Below are 20561 nucleotides of genomic sequence, written 5' to 3'. Positions count from 1 at the left end.
AAACGTATCGGAAGTGACAAAACAAATTGTTTAATCTCCTTGCTTGATAGCAGATAAACTGGAAATCAGATTTTCTCTCTTCTTAGTGAAGTAGAAATGATGGGGCTGAACAAACTCCTAAAAATAACAGAGTAGCTAAAATCTCTGCTTTCTCTAGAGCAAATGTAGCCCTTTGGGAAAGTGCAAGAAGTACCATCTGTGTTTCTGAAAATCTGAAGTTAATTTGTTGCAGACATCTCTGTATTTACTGTAAATGGACATATTTTGTGTTGCAAAACAACATGTGGCAATGATGAAAAATAACCTGAATCCTCCCATCCAATTAACTCCAAAGGGTTTTCTACCTGAAAAAGCTCCATTTAAAAGATCAGTTTGTTTTGCATTAGATATCAAACCTATCCGGTTTTTAAGTTAGTTTCACACACGTATTGACAGCTGTTCACAGAGGAAGCTGAGAAGGGAAACTGTGAAGGAATTGTGACTTTTATGACAGATTATCTTTTTCTGATTATCAGACAAGAAGTGTATTTTACAAATAGCTACCATCTTGGTGAGAGGTTTCTTTTCATCATAACTGCTAAGCACTGCTGTTCCTTGCAGTTCATGTTAAATGTAAGGCAGAATTTAGAAAATAAGCTTTTTCATCAAAGTGTTTAACTGGAATTTAAAAAGAATGCAGAACATAATTCTGAGATTATGAAAATGCATATTTGCTTTAATAAAGCATATCTGATGGGAAGCCAGGGGAACACAGGACTTGACTTCAGCTGACAGCAGCTAAGCATCTTTGTTTTAAACTACAGCTGGAATCGAGCCATGAAATACAGACGGAAATGTGGATCTGAATTTCCCCAATGTTCAGTGTGCAGTTTGAGTCCATTACAAAGGTGAGTTTGGAACTAGATTTTAATCTAAACTTTTTTGAAGCGTAGAGTCCCCAGATAAATGTTACCCTGTGAAATGTAGAAAGGCAGGCAGCGCACAGGAGGCTGAGGCACCACGATGCCTTTTTATATTTGACTGCAAAGATTTCATGTCTGTTTTTTCTTGTAATGCTTGGCCTTTGAATGACTGAGAGCTCATCCAGACAACAACTGCTCCTGTGGCAGCAAAAATCCCCTTGAAGAGTTGTTATCTCAGTTTTCTCCTAAATCCAGACAACTGGGTTATGAGAATGCAGAAAATGTGGAGTCATTTAGGCAAACGATGATGCAAACAGAAAGAAGTGAGCCCCCAAAGGCAGCGCTGTGGCAGAGGGGATGACAAAGCCAGGCACTGTCACTGCTGAGACGAGTTCAGGGCAGAAAAATGTTTCTGGAATGCATATGTGATTCCTCATCCCCGGCTCATTGTTCAGGAGCTTAGATCAATACGCTGCAGCGAAGTTTCCCAATGAGCTGAAACAAAACAAAACATGCATTTACGGGAGCATTGCCATTCAAGAGCACGCATTTCCCAGTTAAAATGAAGGTCAGTCATAAATTACATCTCTGATTCCCTCGGGATTTCTCTCTCTGGCTCTGTTTTGGCAGTTTAAGACCCCTTTGATATTTGAGCAAGGCCTTTCCCTTTGCACATCTGATCTTGATTACGGTTTATGGCAATGGTAATTCTTTACCTCCCCAAGGCAGCAATTTTGAGAAGAGAGAGGGAGAGCAAGTACAGTACGATTGTTTAGGAGAGGCACACTGCATAGCGTTTTAACCATTTCTCCATTTTATAGCTGTGTCTCTTCCCCACGGATCACCCTTGCACATAGCAGCACTAACACTGAGGTCTTCCTACGGGAATGCCCCATGTCCATCAGTGAAATTACCATGTCTGGAGGCAGAAAAAATCGGGTTGTGTATTTACACGTTGAAACACTGACTTCTGAACAATAAAGTTGTGGTTTGGATAGGGTTTTAGATGCTTTGTGTTTCCTGGTGAACTCGGAGTAATCAGGTATCAATAAGCACCAAAGTTTTTCTTCTGGCTGCAAAGTGCAGTGGCCAGGTCTCAGGGGTTGCCCTCCCCACCTCTCTCCTGCTTTCCAAAATGAAAGGGAGTGTTCTTACTCAGTTTCTGGAATACAACTTTGTAAAAGAAGGGTAGATTTCCACATGGTTCAACTTTGTGCCAGTCAAAATTGCCAATCTGCTAAGCCAAAAATACACTGAGGCTTTGCATGAGGGAATGGGATGGGTGAAACTGGGTCTTGCACTGTTTTTCCATGTATGCAAAAGACAGAGACAAATGTTCCAGCTGAGAATATGTTGAGAGCATTTGAGACAATGTGAAGGTGGCAGAAAACGTTCGATGCTGGTTTGCTTTTTCCTGTGGGTGATATAAGACACTTTGTTACAGGCAATTATAATTGCAATATGATTTTTCGCGTCATTTTTTAACATATACTTCATTCTTTTATTGCTTTCACTTCTTTGGCTTGGTTATACTGTGAGCTCCTTGGGTTTGTTGAGGCTGTTCACAGAGTTTACAATGTGGAGGGCTATTGAATATGAATAACTGCTCTTGAAACTGGCACCACCTAATCTGCCCCCAAACAAAAAAATATTCTTATAGGCTTAGGGGATGATTTAGCAAATTATTTAATTGCCTGTATTGGGTTTGTGTGGCAAGGTTTTGGTAGCGGAGGGGCTACAGCGGTGGCTTCTGTGAGAAGCTGCTGGAAGCTTCCCCTATGTCCCCCTATGCCAGCCGGCTCCAAGATGGACCTGCTGCTGGCCAAGGCTGAGCCCATCAGCAACAGTGGTAGCGCCTCTGGGAAAACAGACTTAAGAATGGAAAAAAAGTTGCTGCAGCACAGAAACTGCAGCTGGGAGAGAGGAGTGGGAGAAACAACCCTGCAGACACCAAGGTCAGTGAAGAAGGAGGGGGAGGAGGTGCTCCAGGCACCGGAGCAGAGATTCCCCTGCAGCCCGTGGTGAAGACCCTGGTGAGGCAGGCTGTCCCCCTGCAGCCCAGGGAGGTCCACAGTGGAGCAGATCTCCACCTGCAGCCCGTGGAGGACCCCACGCCAGAGCAGGTGGATGCCCAAAGGAGGCTGTGACCCTGTGGGAAGCCCACACTGGAGCAGGCTCCTGGCAGGACCTGTGGACCCATGGAGAGAGGAGCCCACGCTGGAGCAGGTTTTCTGGCAGGACTTGTGACCCTGCGGGGGACTCACTCCGGAGCAGTGTGCTCCTGAAGGACTGCACGCTGTGGAAGGGACCCATGCTGGAGCAGTGTGTGAACTGCAGCCCGTGGGAAGATCCCACATTGGAGAAGTTCATGGAGGACTGCCTCCTGTGGGAGGGACCCCACGCTGGAGCAGGGGAAGAGTGTGAGGAGTCCTGTCCCTGAGGAGGAAGGAGCGGCAGAGACAAGGTGTGATGAACTGACCATAACCTCCATTCCCCATCCCCCTGCACCACTGGGAAGGGGGTAGGTAGAGAATTCGGGAGTGAAGCTGTGCCTGGGAAGAAGGGAGAAGTGGAGGGAAGGTGTTTTAAGATTTGGTTTTATTTCTCATTACCCTACTCTGGTTTGATTGGCAATTAATTAAGTTAATTTTCCCCAAGTCGAGCCTGTTTTGCCTGTGACGGTAATTGGTTGAGTGATCTCTCCCCATCCTTATCTCGACCCACAAGCCTTTTGTTATATTTTCTCTCCCTTGTCTAGTTGAAGAGGGGAGTGATAGAGCGGCTGCATGGTGCTTAGTTGCTGGCCGGGGTTAAACCACAACATTGCCTTTCAGTTACTACAAATGCCATCCTATTAGCAAAGATAAGCCATGTGTACAGTTCCTTTCATAAAGGTGACCACAAACATCACACTGGGAAGTGCAGGCAGCTGGCAACTTTTGCAACTTTGGTGTTTGATTCTGGTGCCTGGCAGAAACACAACAAGCAGAATTGCCAATGATTTTTTTTGTTTGCTTGCGTTTTCAAAAGTTTAAATGTGTTTTTAAATATGTCTATGTGCATTTTAAATGGGTCTTCCAGAGTGCAGTAGAACTTCCCAGGTACACATTATATTTTGCCATGAAGATACCAAGGAAATGTGATGAACAAAGGATACTCAGAACATTTTCCCTGGAAGAAGGAAATTTCCTAACTCCTCATACATAAGCCTTTCCTAAAAGTAATGCAAAACTTCCACGGTGCAGGAGAGGAACAAAGCCGTACCAGCTCTCACTGTTCCAGTGACACAGTGAACCTGCTCGAGGAACATTTTATAAGGCAAAATTTCCACTTAGCCAATGCTAAGGAAAGGTCCAACGTGGGATTTTTCCCTTTATTATTTTAATTAGTCTTTCAGTATTAATTTGGAACATACCACTTGTGAAGAATACCACGTGAAGGAAAGAAGTGTTTATTGCATATATCTGTACCTTTTCACTGAGTTGCAAAGTTGAAGAGTTGGGGGCCCTCCAGCCTGCCTGGGTAGCTGGGGGGGAAGAGCGTGAGCCAGCGGGGAGGCCCAGCGCTGCACTGCACTGCCAGCAGCTGGGTGGGTGCCCAGCCTCGAGTGGGAAACGCTGCAGAAGGAGAGCTCTCCTTCCCTGGGTTGTTCTCTCATAAATCAGCCTAATTATCCTAATGAGGAGAGCTGCGTCCCTCTGCCGCGAGCCCTGCTGGTTTACAGAGAGAGGGAAGTAAATAAAAAGGAACAATGCTGGCCGCTGCTGCGGGAGGGAGAACAATAGTCCTGACCCTCCTCCCCACCACCACCCCCTCAGGAGGGAAGAAGCGGGATGGCTTCGTGCACGGCCCTGGAGTTACTCCAGATCAGAACTGAAATCAGACACTGCGCTCGTCAGCATCTGCTGAAGGAAAAAGCAAGTAAAACAGAGGGCAGAGGCATGTTGTTTTCAAGGCTCTAAGAGAACGTTGCTAAGGAAAGAAAAGGATGGGATACAAGGCTTTGCAATGTCTGGCCGAGTAACTAACGCGCTAAAAATACTGACCTGAGCTCTAAGAGCAGGATCAAGTCTTAGCTTTATGCCTTTGGATTTTTTTAGAGTAAGAAGGTAGATTTTAGGTTTTGAGTTAAAATTCTACAAATTTGTCTCTTAGAAGATTTTGCTTCCTGTTCTTGCTCTGTATTAGTTTAAGTCTTCTTGCAAATTAGAAACTTGTTTTTCTGTAATGAAATCTTAGATTCTTATTTACTACACAAATCTGGGAGCTGAAGCTTTAAGCAAACCACAAACTACCATGAGATTTATTATAAAAATATGGCAGTCAAAATTATGTGCAGCCCTGCTCATTGTTTTCTATATTTTTGTCATGTTGCCTCTTATTGTCCCCTTTCTGTGATGACTGAAACAAATCATTCAGGTCTAGATCGCACATTATGATATCCACAAAGCCTCCTTTCTATTGTTTGGACCAAATTAAAAGCGTTTGTCGAAAATAATTGTGGAATGGCATCAAAATTCATCTTCATTTTGCTGAGGATTTAATTATTTCTATTGTGATAAATTATTCTTCATGTTAGATACTAAATTTGTATGCTTTAATAAAAAACATTTGAAAAATTAGACAATTCTGGCAGTTCTTGTGACACTCTACTCTCAGGAAAACTCCTCTGGAAGTTCTCAGCAGCTTATCCTCTCCTTTTCAGTGTCAGTTTTACTAAAATGTCTTCATCCTGCCCTCTGTACAGCATACTTCTATCTTTACCTCCAGTTTGATAAATTATTCCATTTCTAAATCCCATCTTCAGTTTCCAGCTAGACGTTGTGATCATATTTTTGGCCTTTCAGACTCCAAAGAAAGCTCCATAAATAGGAGAAAACACTTCTCTTCAGTCATCTTCCCGTTTACCTTTGTGTATTTATTTCCATGAGCTAAATATATTGTGATGTTAGCAGATCCCCTAGACCCTCTTTCAGCCCTGAAATTGCTTGTTCCTCTAATGTTTCTGATTCTGGGAAGCATCATGCCAGGTTGATATTTCTTCTGGCAGAAGAGAGGCCATGTACCGCTGCTGGATGTGCTCTCTCCCAGGAGCCAGCAGCCATCCCTTCCCCTGCCACGCCACGGGGCTTCTAGCTTCTGCTGGCCTGGGAGCTCTGGAGCTCACTCTCCAAACCAGACCTTGCTCCAGGACACCTGCAGATCACGTTGGGGCTGGACTGGAAGGAGCTTCCCTGACTTATCTGAGTAAGTGACTGTGAAAACCTGGGTGAAGTTGCTAAAGATAGTGAGAGGGGAATTTAAATATTCATGCAGAGAAAGCAAGTTGTGTGCTACAGCACCTACAACCATGGATTACAAGAGTGTCTTTCTTAAAGCCATCATAATTGCATCTTACGTGGTTGAAGTATAGCATGGGGTGAAATTTTCAATAGGGCTTTGACCATGATCAGCTCCTAGCATTCAAAAACACATAGATGGGGCCAAGCACAAAATGTGAGACTGTCATTAAGTCACCAAAAAAATCTAGAATTATTTATATTTGCATTTCTGAGCCTTTCATGTTTACTTGTTTTTGTGTTTTCAACCTTTTCATTACAAGGAACAGAAATATAACTTCAAAGGGGGGGGAAGAAGAACAAAGAAAATGCTTTGATTTCAGGAGCCAGGCCTTTGAGAAATGCACCAAGAATCCTGAGTCTTAAAGTCCAGAGCATTAGCAAGCAGACCACAAGACCCACTAACTTTCAGTAAGCTTTGTGGTATAAAATCCTCTTGGGCACTTATTAAACTCTTAGTATTACCTCAAAACTCATTCCAGAATTTTAAAATTAGTTTTGTTATCTTCTTTGCTACCACACAGGACACAGCACTAGAATCAGAAGTTACAGATGTGGAAATCCAACACTTTGAAATCCAGTAACACTGCGCAACTACTTTGGTTGGTTGGTTTTAGGGGCTTTGCTCATGCTAATGAGATGATTTTAACTACAAGTTCAATCATAATTTCCCAATGTAACAGAATCCCAGTGTAGCAGAGGTAGCATCAAGTAGCTCGAGCAGCATACGCATACACATACATATTTACTTTTATTTACACTTCACACATAATAGAAACAAAGAGACTCCCAAGCCCTTCTGACTGCCTCAGTGTAAGCCTGCCTGGGGTGGTTTTGTACAGCATGCATTACCTTCATTTATTTAATCACCTCCTCTCCCCCAGCATCCGCAAGATGGCCCCTTGTCCCATGGTCCTTGCAAAACCGACTGGCTCCTTCATGTGCGGTGGGAATGATGGGCTTGGGAAACAGAAGCTGGGCTGTGCTCTGAGGGTCCAGGCTCTGAACAGGTACCGCACTTAAAATCTCTCCTGGATGAGGTTATCCAGGAAATGTACTGGTAGCCAAAACAAATGATTTTTGATACCTCTCTAAAACATTTGGCTGTGCTTTCCCACCAAACAACCAAATGCAAAAGCTATTTAAAACAAAAATGTTCATGCAAGGCAATATGGGAAGTTTTAATTTAAGTCCACAGAAGTCAAGTTACACCTCATTGTATTTGGCTGCTGCTGACTTCACCAACACCTGAAACTGTGAAATACATATCGGCACAATCTGAAGTTAAAAGGGTCATCTTAACATCTGAGAACTGAACTTCACTCTAGCTACATCGGTGTAATACTACATGGTGTAACAATACAACTGGCATACTAAGCCAGTGAAAAGGACTTTAAACTAACAGTTACAGACAAATTTCATACCTATATAAGGACCAGTGTGCACTACTTTATGTGCACTACTTTATTAAGCTCATCTAAAATAGAAAAAGTATTTTAAACTGAACAGGTCTGAGACCAAAAATCCATGTTTTGGACAAGCAGTACTTGCAATCAAGAAACTGCACACAGGAGTACAGCTACTGGAAGAATAATTGGTCCGCAATGACAAGCAAACACAGCATTTTGTTGTTTCTCCTTCTCCTTCAATGGCTGCTGGCTTTTAGAATTCGCATGATGAAAATTTTTTTCTGAAGGAAAAAACAGAGCTCCCATGGGGCAGCTTTAACTGCCTCCCATGTGGAATTGTTTTTTCTTGGAGCAAATTATCCCATTTATTATTATTCATACCTTAAAAAGAAAGAAAATTCTTTCCCTACTCAGCCCAGTAACAATGTAGGAGGGAGTGAATTAAAAAAAAAAAAAAAAAAGAAAAAAAGAAAAAAGCCCTCTCACTTGCTACTTTTGCAAGCAACACTGCTCAATTCAGATCAAGGCCAGCAATTTTGTCCTTTTGTGCTTTTCCTCCTCTTTGATGGAGGCCAGTACCAGACACTGCTCTGCCCCAGGTTCTTTCACTACATTATCAGAAGTCTGCCCTTTCTTTGTCAGAGATGAAATGATGTGTGCTAATAAAAGAAAATAGAATTTGTTTGGTCTGGAGGAGCCAGTTTGTCACCAAGACTTTGCTATCAGTAAATAAAAATAGAAATTTTTATGCAAACCAGCAGGATTTTAGCCAGTGTGAAAATAACTGAGCGACTGACATCTTTCAGATACTGTGTTTGCATTCAGTCACCTCAGACAGCAGGAAAACCAATTGTTCCTTAAAATGTTATAAAAGTCTGTGCAGACACTGTTGGTACCCAGAGATTTCACAGCATGCAGACTTTTAATTGCCTCTCCTTCTTCTCTGCAGATGAAGGCATCTGGAATGTTTATCTCTAGCGCACCTTACCGGGGAATATATTAGTTTGTAAAATAGAATAGGATTACAAAGAAAACTGCTGAACACATACAATGTCTTGACATAACTTTTTACAAGTAGCCTTACTGTGAGCATACTCCACTCTGTCTTAGCATGTGTTTATTATTTTGCAGTATAGGTCGTATTCAGAGCTTTGAAGAACTACATAGCTGACCTATAATGGCTTCCTCGATGAGATAACTGATCTGCAAGCTCCAGCATTACATTCCTTTCTCCTCTTTTTAATTTCAAGTTATAGTCTTTTCTCAAACACAGTACAATCATTTCTGGAACAAACTCGAGCCACTCCGCACATAGCCTTAATACTAATTAAATTACAGCATCCCATATAGACCTTCTTTATTTGCAGAAGACTACAAAGTCTGCATTTGCTGGGGCAAGGATATTCTCATTGACAAACATAGTAAACTTCTGTTCTTTAATCTCCACAGCGTATCAGGAACATCACATTCCATCCCACCATCACTTCAACCTGGAAGTCTTTCTAGGATGGGTTTTTCATAGGATAAAACTCCTCTCAGATCAGGTGTTGTTCCTCTACCACATAAAATTCTTACCCCGTCCAACGATAACTTTTGTGACACTATCAAACTGAATGAAATCTGTTTTATCTTTGCAAACAATTTTTCCAAGTGTGCCAGAACACGCCTGGACAATATGAAGATACTGAAAGTATCTCCGACCAACCACATGACAGAAGAGCAGTGTATTTCTGGTCAGCAGCTTGGGATAACTAAAAACATGGGAAGCAAGGGACTAGGAAATGGGGGCAACAAAAGCTGTTGCAGCAGGAAGAGGAGGTTAGGGCTACAAATGAGGGTTCATATAGTAGCAAGACTGTGGGGGTTATTGAAAGCAGAGGGTACACAACCTAATGCAAGTTGTTAATGACCAGTGCATTTAAATTGTCCTTCTGAACAGCAGACTACTGAAATATTAGGCAGGTTTCTACCAAGAACATTCTATACTTATTAAAATGCTTAGTATACTTACATATATATTTTAACATGTATATATACTTATTGTGATACGTGAAATAAAAGAATACTGCTGTCAGGTGTCACCTGTCCTAGATTACAGTCTTTAACCTGAATTGACAGAGCCAGCTTCTTTTCCCTATAGATGAGCCCTATTCATCCATATCTCTACAGTTCCTGACTTGCCATGCTACTTCAATTCCATTAACCCAAAACGAACTCTGGTGGAATATGGTTGCCACACAGCCTGTTGCTGTTATGCGTGGTCCAAATGCTGTTACGTGGTCTATATGCAGTTATAGATGGACTAGAATTCAGATCCTCCACTGTATGTAAACACCAAAGAGCCTCAATGTCTAGAAAACCCTTAAAGGGTGTTGGTACAAATACCTGGTGGTCTTACACAGACTAGAATAAGGTAATAAGAAGCCTGATGAAAATGAGACAAAACAGCAGGGTCTGTAAAAATAAGCTATCTGAACAAGGTCAGCCTTGTGGAAGGTAATTAATTAGCAACTATCATTAAAAGTTCTTACTGTTCCTCTGACCCACCACCTACAGTCAGCTCCCAAACACCTCCAAGTAGAGGCTTGCAGAGAGCAGGTCTGGAAAGTGAGAGTAGCTGCTCTGGAGCTGGGATACTTTGTCATGAGGAGTGTATCCATGGAGAAATGAGTAATACTTTTAAACATCATCATGACGCTGCATGCAATGTGAAGTGAGTAACAGCAAAAAAGTATGCATCTGGTCAGTTGTATCTATCCCTTCCCCCAACACACAGGTTGAGAATGCATAATGCAGTTGGTTTATGTCAAACACCAAACAGGACATGGATCTCTGGGAAGCAGTCCAAGTCAGAGTATTCAATTGAGGCTGAAAAAGCAAAGCCTCCATTCCCAGAGCTGTCCCTGATTTGGGGCGGATTATTACCAAGTGTCACTGTCTATCAAGGGGGATAAAGATATTAACATTCTCTGTAAGATACTTTGTGATCTGTTGATTGGAAGCACTTACTTATATATCCTATATAAATATATGTATGTATATACTCAGCATTTTAAAACACTTTTAAAAAATAAACCCAGCATGGCATAAAAACAAATCTTGTTTCAGTTAAATTGCTACTGTACAGGTAGTTTCTTTCTGACATTCCCAAAGAACACTCATATATTCATATGCACAACATGAATGCATATGGCAGAGTGCCACAGGAGGCTTCAATGGAATACTTAAAAAACAAACAAAAAACCAAAAGTACATTCTAAATTGAACAAGCAACACTTGTTGCAAATCATTTAAACTACTAAGGGGAGCCACAAAACTTGCAACTTGACTGAAGGATTAGATAGCATTTGACCAGGAACTTAGTGTACTGTGCTCATTTTGGCTGGGATAGAGTTAATTTTCTTCAGAGTAGCCACTATAGGGCTATGTTTTTGATCTGTACTGAAAGCAGTGTTGATAAAACAGAGATGTTTTCGTTACTGCTGAGCAGTGCTTACACAGAGCCAAGGCCTTTTCTGCTCCTCATCCCACCCCACCAGCGAGGAGGCTGGCGGGGCACAAGGAGTTGGGAGGGGATACGACTGGGACAGCTGACCCCACTGACCAAAGGGATATTCCAGACCAGATGGCGTCATGTTCAGCATATAAAAGCGGGGGAAGAAGGAAGAACAGGGAGACGTTCAGAGTGATGGCGTTTGTCTTCCCAAATCACCGTTAGGCATGATGGAGCCCTGCTTTCCTGGAGATGGCTGAACACCTGCCTACCCATGGGAAGCGGTGAATGAATTCCTTGTTTTGTTTTGCTTGCGCACACAGCTTTTGCTTTACTTATTTAACTGTCTTTATCTCAGCCCACGAGTTTTCTCACTTTTACCCTTCTGATTCTCTATCCCACCCCACTATGAGGGAGGTGAGTGAGCAGCTGTGTAGCGCTTAGTTGCTGGCTGGGGTTAAACCACGACAGCTACACAGTGAATACAAAACGCTCACAGGCTTGCAGGCTTCAGTGGAACTTGGGCATCTGTATTTTTCCCCTTGGCCGCAAGTTTTTGAACCTGAACAACTTGAATCTAAGGCAAGAACATTTTAGGCTTCAGAGAAAAGCCCCTAAAGGAAACAGGATTTAAAATAAATATCCTTCTCATGGAGTCATATCTGATGTTGCATATACCTAAGACAGTTAGAATTCCCTGAGCTTCAACAACAGAAACAGGTTACACTTTTCTAGCAAGTTCAGTGACTCCTGAGTGCACAAGATTTCGTAGGTATCTCCACATGGTCAACTGCTTTTTGGCAGGGCAAATTAACCCTTGCTGAGCACATTACTGCAGCAGCTACACTGCTTCCAGCTATACTTGAGCTCTTGCATTTAAAGATAACCTGATTGCAATCAGCTATCACATTCCTCATGACTGACAGTATGGACTGGGTTTTATTTTTTTTCAGCTTGCTTCAGTGGAACTTGCAACAGTAAACTATGACTATTATAACCACTTGGCTTGAATTGTCTCAACAACCCCTTACCATGAGACAGGCTAACAAAGATGCTTCTCTCTTTCCACAGGTGAGTGGTCTCTACTAAAAAGGCAGCTCTTCTCTTGCCCCACGTCCCCCTGGGATGAAGTATCCATTCCCTTCATGCTAGCAACAATTCTTGAGGAAGGACCAGTATTTAATTAAAAGTACCTTGGGTTTGTCAATTACAGCAAGTAATCCCACTTACTATTGGACAATAAGCAGCACAAATCTCAAGCAGGATTTCTGTTATTGAACAACTGCACCAGCATATGAAGAATTACTTCTAGTTTTTTTGTTTTCAAGCACCTGAAAGAATATAATTCAGCCCTGAATACTAACTATATTAAAAAAATGCATCACAGGAGTCTAACTGTCATGCTGATTTTCAACGCAAAGTGTTTCAAAGTGTTCTTACTGTAAAAGAAAAGAGAGGCTTTAAAAAAATTAAAGCTTACAGAATATGAAAAGGATTTTGTCTCTGGAACTGAGACACGTGCCCAATCAGAATGGGTCTCTAGGTTGTATCAGCTTGTTAATAACCGTGTAACAACAAAAAAAGAATACTACAAAGAAGAATTTGACCTAATTCTGAATACAGATAGGGATATTTGAAAGCATTTAGGAAAGAAATTTACTATTTTTTTTTTACTATGTTCAACTAAATCAACTATATGAAGTGGTTTAAAAAAAAAACGTAAGATACAGATCTGTCATGGACTATGAGGGAAGTAATTTTTTAGAAGTGTTCCCATACACACATATCAATGGAAAAACTCAAGCTCATTACAAGAGCTCTCACTGGAGCATGAGAACCTATGCATATGAAGCTCAAAAAACCTACACCTATGAAGATATAACTTTAAAATGTTCCATGACCAGTCTATTCAGTATCATACTTTGAAAAAATGTTTAAAATTAAGTGTTAAAAATTCTTCATTCTCTTACTTGGTTTTATAGTCTCTACCTAACACTTCCATCTTCTGGATTTAGGCTGGCCACTGCAGGAAGCTGTGTGTCTGCCTCTCAAAAGATAATAAAAGAGAACACTCAACACCATTATAAATCCTTCAGGGACTACTACATATATTCTGTAAAACACAAGTGGTGGTAAGCAGAGAGAAGTCATCCCACATAACTTCATAGGCCTTGAAGTGAGGTGTGAGTAAAACTGAAGCTCCTATCACAGTCAGTGGAATCATGATCAACGCCACTTCCAGAGGGAGACAGATACGACTTTTCTCAAATGCTTTTTCTTGAATGTGATCTTTGTCTACAGGTGCCCATTTTCCTCCAGTACAGATGAATCCTATTCCAAGAGTAACATTTTCCCATTTATGACGTTCAAATGAAGTAGACTGACATGTATAACCAGCTTTGAATGATGTAGCAAGCTTATTGCTTGCTATAATCAAAACGCCAAGATTCAACACCATTATTTTCAACGCTGCTGCTAAATAAGATATCCAAGTTAGTACTAAAATTTACTAATTAACCATAGTGGTTACTGCAGCATATCAATAGTCTAGTCTTGCACAAATAGACAAAAAAACATGCAGATTGTTCCACCCCACAAGATCTTGTGAAACCACTACAAAATTAAAGTATTTTATTAGCCCCACTTCTTCTAACATATTTTTGTAAAATCAAACTACAACACTCAACTACTTTTTACACAAATCCCGTAAGCTAAAGCTATGAATGATCAAATAATATATAGCTCCCTTTTCTGCAAGCCTGAACTTCTCCATCGTGTTCTAGCAGCTAACATGCAAGTTGTGTCACCTGCACACATCTGGTTTTTACAGCTAGATATTGAAGGAAACTTCATCTGAAATCTAATTGAGGAAGACAACAATTAAGGACTACTCTGGGGCAACTGAAATTAAAGACAGATTTATAAAGCAGTAAGGGGCAAAGAACAACAAAAAAAAACATTTCCAGTTTAAATAAAAAGGAGTAGAACAGTCACCCCAGAAGCAGTCACAGTGCTGGACTTCCCCCCCGCCCCCAAGTAACACAACAGACATTGACAAAGCAATTGGTGCGCAAACCAAACCAAGGGCTAATCTGTCCTTCCCCCCACAGAGGAAAAAAAAAAAAAAAAAAAAAGATATTTGTATCTCTATTTAAAAACACACACATACATTAAAAACAAAGTGAAATGAGCACTCTGATTTTAGGAAAACTTGCCTACCCATCTGTTAAAAAAACAAACAAAACAACAAAAGACAAATAAATCAATATTAAAGCATCTATTGATACTTCTTCATTCACTACTGAAAAGGAGGGAAAAAAAACTTATAAAAGAAAATGAACTGTTTTATCTACTTCTTACAAAAAAAAAAAAGAGCCCAGGATCTACTCAAAGTTAAGGACAATTTCAGCAACGGCCACAAGCTACATCTTCTAACTCAAATTTCTCCTAACAAGCAAAATCATCTAAGGAGTAATAGATACTGGTCTTCTGCGCAGGACTCATCTACATGATGAATTAACTGTAGACATTTGATCCTTTTGCTAACAATCTTCTGAATGTTCTTGTACCAGAATTAAGAGTATCTTGTTCCAATTTAGCTTAATCCACTTAATCCATTTGGACTGAGACACACTTATACCACGAGAGCTAGATGGAATTGAGATACTGAATTCTGAAATTGCAATCCAAGACCCAGTCATCTGGGTTTAGATTATAGCTCGCTTCGTTGTTTTAATAGACAATTCTTTGGGTGTTTGAAGATGCCTAGCCTTCCTAGCCTAAAGACTTCCTAGTCCAAGGAAACAAACCTCTTGGTTTACCAAGAGCCAAAAAACTGACCTTGGAGAATTTAGGCAGCGGGATGGCAATCTGACATACACACGGAGTGCATCTAATACACTGACAGGACTTAGGGTTCTTTATAAAACCCAAGTAGTTCACTGATTACTGTTCATAGGAGCTACCAGGGTAGGAAACAACAGTAACACATCCTGTGTGAGCCTGGCAGTAAGTATGCTTACCCAGCAAACAGGAGGCTCAGATTCCACAGCCTCTTGCTGGAACTGGCCACTGTGCAGCTAAGCACGCCAGTTTGTGTGGACAGAAAGAAGTAAAAGGCAGAAAGGGGAAGCAAAATGCAGGTTGCCTCTGTAGCTTACTTGTCAGTGGACTTAAAGGAGTGGGGAGAAGTCCAGACTTCGGGTGAACCTCAAATGATTTCTAAGATTTGATTTATTGGTTAGCAGGAACCATAGGCAATAACTCAGTACAAGCACACCTAAAGCAGAGAGAAATCAAAAGGAAGCCCACCTCTCTTTCTATCATACCCCCCATGCTCCATTCTTCCCAAACCAGGACTGCACACCCATACTTATTCTCCACCCCAAAAATTAGGGCCCACCCCAGTCCACTCACCTTCATTCCTACAAGGTGATTAGCAGAAACTGTGTGTGGGGAGGTACCTGAACTGAAAAGTAAGCATCTCTGCAGAGACAGTTATGGATTGTGAGTGACTGCTTGTATATGGGACTTCACCCAGTGGTTCATAAAATCACCTCCACACAGAAAATTACTTCAACATACCATCCACAAGCAGTTTCTTTGGTAACCACTGAACTCTATCGTACATAATGAACTAAATTTACTTGGCAGAAGTCAACACTCAAAAGTTTTGAAAAACCTGCTGATCGCTAGAGTTGTATGTGCTAGGTACATATTTATTGCTATAAAAGCTGGGAATCATCATCTCTCCTCCAGTTATGTACTGTGATTTGGAAACCAGGTGGAGGTGCCACTACATAAATTCAGGAAATTAGACCACTGCTCTAGATGCTTTTCACTGGAGCTTTGAATCAAGCACAGGTAGGAATTAAAAAACTGTCTCTCCTCACATACCAAATAAGCTACAAGACACCCAACAGAGCACTTTAGATTAGGCACTACAATTTGGTAACCTGAACTTTTGTCATTAAGGCCTCTAGATTGTAAGCACTCAAGTAAATTACTGGATCTAACCCAGTCATATAAAAACAATATAAAAAATTAAGTCAGGAATAAGTATGATGCTTTAAATTTACAACCTGCCTTATTTCAGGCAAACCTTCCATCGCAGATTAGCCCTACAGAGCTGCTGTAATCTGCAAATTATCATTTCTGTTCAAGCAATACTGTGTGTTAATTTAGTTTGCATATTTTCTATTCTAAACAAACTGAAGCTCTTTAAGAAAAGCTATTTATGTCAAGATTTATACTACCTGGAAAAGCAGTGAAAAAGGTTTACCACTTCAATAAAAGGACACAGTATGTTCATTTGGGTCAATACAGAATATAAAGGTAAGAGCTATTTTTGAGTAACAGCTCTGCAGGTGGACTTACTTCACAATGACTGCCACACTTGAGAGTTATTCTACAAATAGGGAAGCCCTAGAGCTATGGTATTATTGCTCTCCATTTGTGAATCTGAATTTAAACAGAAATTTTACAGATTAGGATCACTGAATGAAATTTTAACAACATTTCAACCTTTTGTTTGAAAGTTGGGAGGCCCCAGTGTGTGTAAATACTAACCAACAGTTACATATTTCCCTTAGTTTTGTAACATAAAAAATTCAAACATCTCCAGTATTTTAGTTTTGATACTGAAATAGCTACTCTTAGATGTAATAATGGTTGTGAAGTAGACTTCCTTAAAGACTTACAACGCTTCCCTTAAAACTCCTTCAGTTTTAACAGCCTAAGTAGAGCAAGAAGAGGCATTATTTATAATATATTATTATTCTAAGGCAAACAAACCTATAATTATTGTTCAAGACTGATAATACAAGAAAATAACTGTACTGTTCTCTATAAATGAGCTTTCTATGATACAAATTTTTTTTCACATAGACAATTTTAAGTTCCCTTCCAGATAATAAACAGTTTACATATGCAATTCTAAAACAAAGTCCTTGCTCTTTAGTTGATACCTTTTCCTGAGTCCTTCTATCTTGATGTAAATTAGTTACTATTACTACCACCAGACTAAGGGAAGAGAGAATGCCAAGAAACATCCAGTCAAATAAATCACTTTTTTGCTACTAAAAAATAGCAACACTTTCTGTGTTTCACTTCAATATAAACAAGGCGGTCCTGAATACTGTGACACTACAACAGCAGCACCCCTGAGATTATCTGATTTTATCACCTCAGCATTACTCGAGGGAAGCCAGTGGAAATGCTATCCAAGTAAATTGTTGGATTAACTCAGGCACACTAATCCCTGATGCAACACGACAACCAGAAGAATAAAATTTGCTTCGTATTATTGATGAAGACCTGTTACTGAAACTATTCACACCTACATACCCTTTATAGTTGCGCCTGAGACACACACAGTTATCAAGTAAGGAGATTACAACTGCACTTCTTTCAATTTAGTTAACTGGTATAGAATGAAGATTTGACTACAAGATACAGTGTAAAAATAAAGTTACTGCTATAACACATGAATGAACAGGACAAAATGCATGGGTATGTACACACACAAACACTGAGAGGTTTAGTAAATACTGGAAATAGAAAACAGGATTAAATTGAGATTTCTGCCATGCTGTTACCTCCTCCCTGATCTCGATTTTAACCTCATCTGTAAGAATGCCCGACAGCTGCAAACTACTTCTAATCTCATTTTCTACTTTCATCCTTCATTTGTATTTATTTCTCACCATTCCAGGTTGTTTACAATTCTTTACAATCGTATTACAATTATTTAATGGATCAGTATAGAGCTAAAGGGCACTAAAAATAAGGTTTCCAGAAGTTCTATTATTGGCTTTTAGCTAAGATTATCTTCTTTGGCCTTATGTTTAACTCTTAGTATTTTTGATTGAACCCCAGTAGTTTTTTCAGGACTTCTAGACACTGTTGAAATACAGTCATCTGTTCCCTATCCGTAAGTGGATTAGTTGGTCTGAGCATACATGATGTAGCTGCCTGCAGCACTGTGCCTTGCATGCGGGAGGCATGCACTTGCACCAAAACCTGTCTTTTGCTATAGTGTGCCTCTTTTCTAAACAAGGCTTTTGAGTATAGCTTCAGAAGATGCACAAAGCATATATAGTCTCACAGTTGAAGACTCCATGCCCTGCATTAGTCATGTTTTCTCACCTTACCCCTCCATTATTCCGGATCAGTAAGAGCTGACTGTAAACAGGGCCTGTCTTTGTGCATGCATTGGACAGAACTCCAAACTCCTAGAGGAAGCTAAATAGTTCGTTTCTATTTGATCCTTAACAGGAAAGCCTAAGCACCTGTAAAGTGAAAAGAAGTAGTATCTGATCTACTTGCATCCACTAGTTTTCAGTCAAACAGGAATTCACTGGTAGCCACCCAAAGCCAATGAATAAAACATGAATTTTTTTTCCCCGTCTTCAGAAGAGCCTTGAAGCATCACCATGTCAAAACTGACAGCCTCACCTCTGTCTCAACTACCTATTTGCAACATAGTTCTGTAGTGTTTCAGTAATTAAGATTTTTCTTATAACAGCCAAACAGCAACTTTATTTCATCTGTTTTCTAGTGCATTTAAAAATAATAATAAAACATACAGAAAGGTTGGAAGAAAAATCCCTCTCTGCTTATACTGTTGTTGTAAGGTTCTGTGGCTAACCACATTTCTCACCTAGTGGAATTTTAGCACTGTGGAGTCCAAACATTTGACCGTTTCACGTTACATTGGTTTTCAGCTCTGGCGTATGCTTTAAGCTTCCCACTTCCTTCTTCAGGACATTAAGTAAAGTTCTAGAACTATCCAAAATCTTCATGTAAGCAGCTTCAGTTTCAGCAAGAATCTTATCAAGCTCATTCCGTGAAGCTACCTTTTGGGCCAGGTTTTCACATACACAGTCCAGTTGTTCACTCAGGACTTGGATTTCATGCTGGAGTTTATTTTTTTCCTCTTCTGCTTGCTGGATTTGTTTGTTCAGCTCTTCTTTTTGCATACATAAGTCTTCAATGCATTTCACTAGTTCATTATTGTAACCCTGAAGAACAGCTCCCTGCTGAGTCATCCTCCACTCCTCTCCCAGAGCTCTGCCACTGCTCCCTTAAGTCCCCTCTCAGCAACAGCCTTCTACACTCTAAAAAAAGAAAAAAACAAAACAAAACAAAAAAAGCAACAGAAAAACAGAAAGAAAAATTCTGTAAGAGAGTTACTATGAATAATGCTATGCCAGCACAGACAGAGCCACGGGGAAAGATGCTTTGTTTAAGGTTAACATGTTAGTTCCAAGTTGTGCCACATCTCTTCCGTTTCCAGGAAGGGGGCAGGACAAAATTCGGCATCTACACTATACCTTTACTGAAAGCTCGTCTCCCCTGTGATACCCTCCGTCATCGCAATGCCAACTCTGGTATCAAAATACTTCTATTACATTTTATCATATCTTAATACCATTCTGAACACACGGTGCTTTGTACCTCCGAGTTCGAGGGGTTGCTCAGAAATAACCAAACGACCCCTTTCCCAGGAGAAGGCTCAGCGGCCACCGCCAGCGCCCAGCGAGCCCGGGGCCCCCTGAAGCACACCCCTCTGGCGCCGCTGGCTCCTCACGGCCGCCGGGATGACAGTTTTACGCGTGTGCCGAGGCGCGGACGAGCTGCTTGCTCGCTGGAGGCGGCCATTAGCGCCCCTCGCCCGCCCGCCGCCCCCCACTCAATCCGTCCGTCCCCCCCCCCCCCGGCGGCGGTTTCAGCTCGCCCGGGCCGTTCTGCCGCCAGCGCCTCGTTCCCTCGGCGGCCGGGGCTGCGGCAGCCTGGCGGCGTTTCTTCAGGGGCCGGGAGCAGAGCCCCGCCACCGCGGGTCGGGAGAAACCGCCGCCGCCGCGGCAGGGCCGGGCCGGGCCGGGCCTGACCCGCGCCGCCGCCTCCCCAGGGACATTTTAACAACCTCTTCGCCGCCGAGCGCTTCCTCACAGAAGACGAGCCGTACACAAAATGGCTCCTGCCTATACATCAAGTCCCTGGGCGGAAGGGGAGGAGGGGGTAGGTAAGAGGAGACCTTCCCTTTCCTATCCCGCGGCCTGGCGCCGCTCCCCCCGCCCCGCCGCTGCTCTCGCAATTCCCCCTACTGCCCCCACCTGCCTGGCGTTCCCGCCCTGTCGGCTCCCACCGAGGAAGCCGGGTGCCCCGCCGTGGCCCGGCTCCCGCTCGGCGCGGCCCGGCCCGCCCGCGCCGGGAAGGGAAGCGAAGCGAAGCGCGGCGCTGCCGGCAGCGCGGCCCCCCGGGCGGCGGGGGCTCCCCTCGGCCAATCAGCCGGGCGCGCCCAGCCAACGGCTGCTCCGACCGGCAGTGCCTCGGAGGCGCCGGGTTGAGGGGTCACGGAAATAGCCGAGCGTTTCCGAACGCGGCGCCACCCTGACGAGAGCGTGAAAACATCTCT

At 42.0% G+C, this 20561-nt stretch overlaps 1 protein-coding gene across 5 annotated transcripts; it reads right to left on the bottom strand.

Annotated features, from left to right (window-relative positions):
* Positions 1 to 462: 462 nt before the first annotated feature.
* On the bottom strand, positions 463 to 20400 carry LOC142039866 (microtubule nucleation factor SSNA1-like). 5 transcript variants are annotated; one of them, XM_075046938.1, is made up of 3 exons: positions 20260 to 20400; positions 18804 to 19260; positions 463 to 1397 (listed from the first exon to the last, which is right to left on the bottom strand). In XM_075046938.1, the coding sequence occupies exon 2, from the start codon at positions 19189 to 19191 to the stop codon at positions 18847 to 18849; it is 345 nt and encodes a 114-aa protein (XP_074903039.1). In that variant the 5' UTR covers positions 19192 to 19260; positions 20260 to 20400; the 3' UTR covers positions 463 to 1397; positions 18804 to 18846. The 5 variants fall into 5 exon arrangements, with proteins under 5 accessions (XP_074903039.1, XP_074902998.1, XP_074903019.1 ...); XM_075046897.1 differs by lacking the exon at positions 463 to 1397 and having other exon boundaries at positions 18654 to 19260; positions 20260 to 20398; XM_075046918.1 differs by lacking the exon at positions 463 to 1397 and having other exon boundaries at positions 18654 to 19260; positions 20264 to 20389.
* Positions 20401 to 20561: the final 161 nt, after the last annotated feature.

This window comes from Buteo buteo, chromosome 2, assembly GCF_964188355.1.
Source record: "Buteo buteo chromosome 2, bButBut1.hap1.1, whole genome shotgun sequence".
NCBI classification, from domain to species: Eukaryota; Metazoa; Chordata; class Aves; order Accipitriformes; family Accipitridae; genus Buteo; species Buteo buteo.
This window is presented reverse-complemented; position numbering and strand designations above follow the sequence as displayed.

Bases quoted from the DNA above. Each gene is read 5' to 3' on its own strand.
- LOC142039866 (XM_075046938.1), bottom strand. From the start codon at position 19,191: ATGACTCAGCAGGGAGCTGTTCTTCAGGGTTACAATAATGAACTAGTG.